At 38.8% G+C, this 8560-nt stretch overlaps 1 protein-coding gene across 2 annotated transcripts in view; it reads left to right on the forward strand.

Annotated features, from left to right (window-relative positions):
- The first annotated feature begins 681 nt into the window (after nt 1-681).
- LOC148736079 (mucin-like protein) overlaps nt 682-8560 on the forward strand; it is a 21158-nt gene continuing 13279 nt past the window's right edge. The window contains exons 1-8 of one of the 2 annotated variants that reach the window (XM_088752127.1): nt 682-817; nt 4488-4645; nt 4969-5307; nt 5515-5615; nt 5995-6087; nt 6659-7239; nt 7945-8166; nt 8304-8560. The exon at nt 8304-8560 is cut by the window's right edge and continues 76 nt beyond it. In XM_088752127.1, coding sequence (XP_088608253.1) covers nt 4496-4645; nt 4969-5307; nt 5515-5615; nt 5995-6087; nt 6659-7239; nt 7945-8166; nt 8304-8560 — 1743 coding nt within the window. In that variant the 5' untranslated portion in view covers nt 682-817; nt 4488-4495. Of the gene's footprint in view, nt 818-2081; nt 4646-4968; nt 5308-5514; nt 5616-5994; nt 6088-6658; nt 7240-7944; nt 8167-8303 lie in introns of those variants that run through there. The other variant, XM_088752128.1, reaches the window with a different exon arrangement.

The following is an 8560-nucleotide window of genomic DNA, read 5'->3' on the forward strand; positions in this document are numbered from 1 at the left end:
GATAGAGAATTGGAGGAATTCAAATACAAGGATAAGTGTTTAAGATGATGTATATTATTATTACTAAATATATATGGCAGGCCTCTTCATAGGCCTCTGAAGTTGACCTTCATTTTACCTCTGCGAAAAAGACCGGCGCGAGGCACTTTAACGGGATGTTCTGCCGCGAAAAACATCACAGGAGTCATTTGTGTTGACACGTTATTTTAATTAGCTTTGGCGCCTCAAAGAATTCATTTACGGTCAGTGGCTCTTAATTTATGGGTTTCCGCAGTACTATTCGATACATAGACGTTTTAGGTTACACAGAAGCCATTTCTTAGGAGTCGGGCTCAATAGACAATAACACAAACAATGAAAAGCAGACGTGATTACAAATCTTTTCCTTCGTGACTTAGAATAGTCATTTGCTTACAGTTGTAACAAATTTAAAAGTACACACCCTTAAAAGCAACGCTCAAAGCAAATCTTCACAGTATCTTTTACTCGGTTTACAATTTTGAGATAAGTATCATTACATTACTTACACTTAGTTCTGTCTAATACCAACAATATGCTCCTGAAATTATTGCAAAGCTTTCGAAGTTATTACTTTTAGGAACAAAAAGCATAACACACGGTAAGTAGTACATCGTATACATAACATAGCTAAGATGCTTTACGTTGCTTTCTTACACGTATCACATCATACACTACATTACTGTAAGGACGCATCATCTGGTATGTATTTTCAAACCTCATATTAGACACTTTGAAACTGATTATTACGTTTCTTTTTAATTTTTTTCTACAGCCACTTCAACTCCAGCTGCCAAAAGTAAGCATTCTCCTATGCCTTTTCAAATGAATTTATCAAATCTACATCTACTTTCGTCAGAATTTCTAAAAGTATTACAATGCCTACACAATAAAACTGACAGAATAAATTAGAACAACCAGTGCATTACCAACAGCCATACCAATGATGGCTTTAAGGTCGGCACACACGAGGGGACTAGTCCCTGCGACTAGTCCGTGCGACTAGTCCCCGCGACAAGTCTTTAAAGGGTTTACACGAGGGGACCGGTAGCAGGGACTAGTCCCTTAAGGTGTTCACACGAGGGCACTCAATTGCACAAGAACATAGGAAAATTAAGAGTCAAAAGATGTTTCTTAGTCTGAGGCGTTACACGTAAACAATGAAAATTTGACAACTTTTCATTGTAGCACTATTAAACATCAACGCAAATGAACTACACTTATTCAGTCAAATTATTCATGTTTTTACGTTCCGTTTTTTTATTTATTTATTTATTTTTAACAGACACAGAGTCAAATAGGGTAAAAATTCCATCAAAACGGCTCCAAGACATCTGTATATGTTTACAGAACTAGAAATAGTCTTTTATTCTTCAGTTGTAGAAATCTAGAATTCAGGGAAAATTCATAGGGACTGCAATGTTTACAAATACCGGAAGTCGCGCATCATACTGACCCGTGATTGGCTTATTTACCGTTTAGTCGCAGGGACTGGTCGCACAAACAGTTCACACGAGGGGACAAACATTTGTTTCATGCGACAAGTCCCTGCGACTGGTCGCACGAATTCAAACAAGTTTGAATTCGTGCGACCAGTCGCAGGGACCAAATTTTGGTCCCTGCGACCACAGAAATGTGTAGTTCACACGAAGGGACTAGTCGCATGAAACTGGTCGCTGGGACTAGTCGCAGGGACTAGTCCCCTCGTGTGTGCCGACCTTTAAACCCTTATTAGAATTAATTCCTTTACTTGAAGCCAATTGCAGCGAAGGAAATGTAGGTTACGATTCGAAATTGTTCACTGTTTGAATTGATTTTTATTTGTTGAGACCTACCAAAATATTGCTATACAGAGGTTACTAATTACGCTTTGATTATAACATCTGATTTTGCATGGCACCTTCAGTAAAGAAGGAAGTCTGTCTTGTGTACCTTTATCTAGTTGGCTTATACTACACCAATTGTGCAATAACACAGTGTACGGAGAAACTGAGAGAGTGGCTGACAAGGCTCTAGTCATCAAATCCACCTTATATAAGAAACATTGGCCGTTTTCACACTAGAGACGGATTATCCGTCTTAGTGTGAAAACGGGACGGTGTTCATTTTGGACGGATAATCCGTCTAATTTTATCCGTCCGATTATCCGTCTATAAAGACGGATTTTGAAGACGAGTTATCCGTCAAAGACGGATAATTCGTCTTGAATTCACATTAGGACGGATAAAGTCATCTCATTTTTCCCTGAAAAGCCTGGAACTAGAAAGAACGCACTGAGTTCTGGGAAGGAAAACATGGCGTCTAAAGTGGCGAAAAGGAAAGCAGGAAAGAAACTAAAAAAGAACACGTGGAAGGAGAATGAAATCTTCCTTTTTGCCACCGTTTTGTCTTCTTTGGAAGACAGAGACAAATCCTGGGCATTTATTCTAGAAACTTTAGCCCTGAAGAAGACTGCAAACGAACGTATTTTTATTAAGATACTGGAGGAGTTTGACGATGTATTGGCGAAAGAAGGTAAAGAGAAAGACGAGAACTACCGTTTTACTGTGGTACAACTTAAAGCAAAGTACAAGTGCTTAAAAAAGGATTGGAGGAGGATAAACACGCTGCTATATTGTAGAATTGTAACCGCGCCTAAGAAAAAACCCGTGTTCTATCCATCTAATGTGAATTCAAGACGGAAGATATTCAACAGTTGATCTGTCTCGAATTCAGACCAAGACGGAAAATAGAGCAGACGGATTATCCGTCTCTAGTGTGAAAACGGCCATTTTTAGGCTTAAACTAGTTATAGTATTGAATTATCGTTTTCCTTGCGCGATATATCGTTTCGCTGAGCGATCCGTCGTTTTCCTGAGCGATATATCGTTTGATCTCAGAGATAAATCGTTTGAGCTCAGCAGTATATTTTTTTGCAGTTCACCGACATATCGTTTTCGCCTCCCTGATATATCGTTTGCATCCGACAAGGTATAACTGCCGTCTAACGATATCTCATTTACACTTAGCGATACATCCTTACAGCTTAGCGATATATCGTTTGCGGTCGGCGAGATATCGCCACCGCCAAGCGTTAGATCGGTTGTGACAACATTTGGGGCAGTTAGCTACGTATGAAGTCGGTTCGCCAATGTCGGAGTTCGCCAATGTCGGTTCGCGAAAGCTTATATGTCAGTTCGTCAACTTCCAAAATAATTGTTGAACAGAGGTCTGAAATGTATTTACAAATGACTGTAGGAACATTCTTTTATGTGTGATATATTCACAGGTGTTCGTAGGTTAGTATCGTTTGAAATTGTCCGTTGCTTTCCCCAATCTCTCTTCCCCCCACACATCGCAACAAAGTCATACCTAAGCAAAGTCCGTTTTCCATTGATGATCGATCGTATTTGAAAAACATTTAGAGTATGAACCGGCTGTAAAACCTTTTAATAAAAATAATTGCGTGGTTAATGAGCGGAATGTATTTGTTTGATTACATGCAGAGAAGTGTTGTTCGTTATTCACTTGTTGCACTCGCATAGCAACAAATATGTGGAATAATTTGCCTAAAGATATTGTACACGCAGGATCATTGACTTTATTTTGTAACAGACTAAAGATTTACATGAATATTGATTGAGATGATGGTAAACAGTTTTTAATTATCTGTATATAATGTTTTGATCTTTTTATTCGGGGAATCTTTTATATAGGGTTAACCTCTAGAATATCCCCTTTCGAGAGATACTTTTACAATTTTTTTTATTTTCCTTTCTCTTGAATAAAGTATTGTATTGTATAACAAAGCCCGTTGTTCGATCGATGGCCGACCGTGTTTGAAAAAACCTTCAAACCTGTCCACGGCTTCTTGCTGTGTAGAGTAAGAATTGCCTTAGAGCCTTTTTTATTAAAAATTTGCGTCGTTAAAGAGCTTTTGATTCTGTATATTAGTTGACTACGTGAGTAGAAGTATTGTTTATTATTCCCTTGTTGCACTCGCAAAGGAACAAAATCAAACAAAGTCCGTCGATCGATCGATGGGCAATCGTGTTTGAAAAAGCAGCCTTGGATTTTTACCCTGTGGAGCATAAAATGCCCTTATAGGCTGAGCGTAGTTAACTTAAGAGCCATTGAGTCCAAATATATTTGTTGATTTCGCGTGTAGAAGTATTGTTCATTATTTACTTGTTGCACTCGCATAGCAACAAAGTCAAACAAAGTCCGGTGTTCGATCGACGGCCGACCGAACTTATCCAAAGCTCTTTACCCTTAAGGATATGAAGTGCACTTAAAACCTTTTACTTAAACATTCGCGTCACTGAAGAGATATATATTCTAAATACATTTGTTTGATTGCGTGCGTGGAAGCGTAGCTATAACTAGCTTCATTCTCTGTTGTGAATTATGCCATATAATAGTAAAGTACGGGAAATTCATTGAATAAGTCACTGATGTACATCTTATTTCATTTATGTTTTAATTCAAAGCAACCCCAATGCCGAGCAACTTGTATCCTTACGGTCCATCTCAGAAAGATAATGAGCTTCGTCTTGAAGATACTTCTTTCTACTCCTACCAATGTTTGAGGATCAACACAGATTGGACTGGATTTCCGTTTTTCACAGAAAGGCATTACAAATTATACGTGAGCATAAAACTGTCCTATTAGAAACATTACGGAATTTTTTTTGTTCTTTTTTGTGTTTAATTTCAACTTAAAGATATGGTTATTTTCTAGTACATCATCACAAAATACCTGCATTGTGCATCAAATGCAAATGTGTTGCACCTCAGTTGAAGAACAGCCGGTTTTTCGATTCATCTTTTTCATTTTTTTTTCTTTTTTTACCAGATGATACTCGACAGCCGAGGGTGAGAGTAACTTACCGAAGTAATAATTATTCTGGTATTTAACTTGCAATGTTATAAACCTGCTCATATCTATCATCCCTTTTCCCCTATTTTTAGATTTGCCGGAATGGTGTCATCCAGTTAAATTATGAGTGGAGCTGGTGGTGGCCTCGGAAATTTGGTATCTACTGGTGGTTGAGAAGCATGGGTATTATTGCGCCCTTCTGGGCCACAACCGACACATATTTTGCCTTTAGATACGGTCATTCAAAGGTATATTATCAAGTGTACAGCCAAACCAATTGCGAAGAAGCATCAAATGAAATTCTGGATATGGCTTCAGAGCATGTACATAGCTACTCTGGAGGATTTGGCGACTTTGAGGCCACTTGGGTCCTCGTTGTGACTTGGGAAAATCTCTGTCCATACGTGTACCAAAATATAACATGTCCTCGAGTAAGCATTTTACACTTTCTTTGTAAATATTATAACGCAAAGATAACAGAGCAACTTAACGACAGATAATTACTAAGATCAATTTTACTTTACAGTGTCTGAGTTGTTGATTAGACGACCTTGTCAAATCCTAGCATCAGGAAACAATTATGTGTGGCTCAAAATATACAATTCTGAAGTATTTCTGCAAATTTTATCCATTTCCAGAGCAACACATTCCAAGCTGTCTTAATAACGAATGGATTTAACACATTTTTGATGTATAATTATCCTTATGGAGGAATTCAATGGGTAATCGATGCAGATCCGTAAGTTTTCTACGCCCCTGATTGAAACTCAAAGTCACAATATAGATATATATTAAAATTGTATACTCGCTAAACTCGAAATACCTACAAAGTTTGTCTGATATTAGTAGGTCCCCTCAGCATAAGTTAATTTTTTATATCAAACGCCTTCATTTGCATTACACTATGGTCCTTTGTATCACTTCTTACTGTTTCAAATTGGCGTTCTGTCCAATTCTTCCTATTCACCATCCTAACTTTTATCAAGGATCTCCAAAGTAGAAATATGTCATAGTTTGCTATGGAAGTGAGCACATCACCTAAGAGCCAGAGATTCCTGAAACCGTGAAAACAATTGAGTAAAAAAGGTAACATTAAGTTTCTTATCGACCATTTGCAGGAAGTACTACCGATACTGGACCAACTACTATGGTCTTCCTGTAGCCGGCTGGAATGCAGGGAACGATGGCAAAGATTACATCAATATGAAAAGGTAAGATAATTAAAATTTGAGTAGAAACTGGTTAATTTTGTATTAAATGTTAAAGTGCTGAATATCCGAAAAAATCTCTATCACCCAATGGCGTATGAAAACACAAAGAACACCGGCTGATTGCCTAAAATCATTCACCATTATTTAATAATATTTACACCTATCTTGTTGCTAAGTTTTCACCAACCGGTTAATCTATATAAGAACAATTAAATAGGCGATTCTGTTGAGACCTCGAGCTAATGCATTTCCTTTTGTTTCAAGTTTTTCCCGATCCGCGGCATCAAACATTCGCTGACTATGCCGTAGATCGGCCAAAGCTTGGAACAAAAAAGTAATGTAGTAGCTCAAGACCTCAATCGAATCGTCCATTTAATCGACATCCTACTGAAGGAAAACTTCAAACGTTTAATAAGATTGAATTTATTTGCTATCAATTTCTTTGCGCGAGAGATCATTCCGGAATCACCTTAATCAACTGTCAACCGATAAAAATCTCGAGGTTATAATTTAATTGATAAAAATGACGATAGCGAAAGGAGGTTTTTGAGGTAAATGTTTCTCATCGCAGTTCTGGCACATTTGGAATGTATGATCTCGATAAGAAGGAAGGAAACACAGGTTTGCTGGGAAGATACTTTTGGAGAATTGAAGACAGCGATGGACAAGGTACACTGAAGAAATGCTTTAGTTGGGTCATTCTTAACGAATGTTCGGGATTCCTTGACTGGTATGACCGACTCATAAAATCAGACCGGGAAATGGCCTGCCCCTGTACTGCTTGGCAGGCATGGTTTGATCGGGGACGATTCAGGTGGAATTGGCGGAACTCATGGCCAGACTGGTGTTTTCAGTCCAGGCGATCCAGGTTCATTTTTCTCTACACCAGGAGTACTGGACTAATAGGTGTTCAGATGAGACAACAGTGCTGTTACTCCACGCAATGGGAAGACTGGGCCTCCCTCAAGCAGGGCCCTCCTGACGGTGGACGAGTACAAGTGACAGTTTTTTATTACTGGTACAATAAGGTTCAAACCTTTTACACAGACGAACAGGCTTACCAGTATTGCTGTGTAGATCTACCTTTCTGCAATTTGTTCTATACTTATCGTCCGTCTGACAGCTGCTCACTGTATAGGCCTCCAATTAGACGTGAGTTTTACATAATATTTACTAATTGATTGGGTGTCGTCGGGCCGGACGGGAAAATATTTAGCTTGAGATCATGACGCATAGACCGGCCGACCGGCCCGATCAAACTTAGTCAAAAAGCATTTATACACGACGACTAAGTGTTGAGAATTTCGACCTAAATACGAAGCGATAGACGGGTACACGCAGACACACGAGCAGTCATTTATTTTTTCGAGTCAGAACAAGAAACTTCAAATTTCTTTAAAAACGTAATGTTTTTTCTCTATTTTTCTTAAGTTTTTGCAACAAAGCGAAGTCAGGGCAGCAGGGCCGGTCGGCTTTTTCAGTCCGGACCGGCTCACGTCAGCCTGTCCGGCCCAGCGCACTATGGGTTTCTATGGGATTGCGCAGGCGGGGTCGGACGGATCATACTATGATGTTAGTTATATTATAGATGAACCAAGTCATGTTGTAGCATCTCGTGCCATTTCATTTAAATATTGTCAGGTTATTTCCTGCTTTCTTGGTTTAATTACCTTTCGTAAATGTAATCTCCTGTAAATGCTTTCTTGGTTTAATTACCTTTCTGAAATGTTGGATATTAGAGAGTTTTCTAGAAAGAACGTTATAAACTTACTCTTGAGCTCAAACCAATTACTCTTTATAGTTCAGATTCTTTGCAATATTAAGCCAACTCAGAGGAATGTTTCTCTTTTGATACAGGATGGTTCTGGGGTGATCCTCATATCAAGACACTGGATGGTGGTAACTACACTTTTAACGGCCTTGGTGAATACACTATGATCGATGCACAAAACGGAGCATTTCAACTTCAGGCCAGAACAAAACTTGCTCAGGGAAATTCAACCACAGCAACCATATTTTCAGCAGGAGCTGCGAAAGAAGAAAATTCGAGCACCATTGAGGTTCGAGTGAAGGACGGAGGTGAGCAGGCTATGAAGAGCTTGTTATGTAGGAAAAGGAAATTAAACCTCTTTCAAATAAATTAATTTTTATCAGATACACCTAGTTTTGCAGATTAGAGTCAATACAGTCTAACCCTTGCTACTTGATATTGTTAGGTGGTTTCGACATAATGATAGACGGTGCGCCTTATCTTGGCTATAGCAACTTAACAAATCGAACTGTGGAGGTTGGTGGAAATCTTTCGGTCTCAATACCAGAGGAAAACTGTTTCCAAGTTTCTTTTCCGTCGACATCGTCCGTGCAGTTCTGTGAGAAGAAGGAAATGATGTCGTTCGTTGTAACTCTTGCTGATATCTTAAAAAACGCCACGAAAGGTTTGTTGGGAACGTGGAACGATGACCCTTACGATGAC

Source organism: Stylophora pistillata, chromosome 3 (genome assembly GCF_964205215.1).
Source record: "Stylophora pistillata chromosome 3, jaStyPist1.2, whole genome shotgun sequence".
Classification (NCBI taxonomy): Eukaryota; Metazoa; Cnidaria; class Anthozoa; order Scleractinia; family Pocilloporidae; genus Stylophora; species Stylophora pistillata.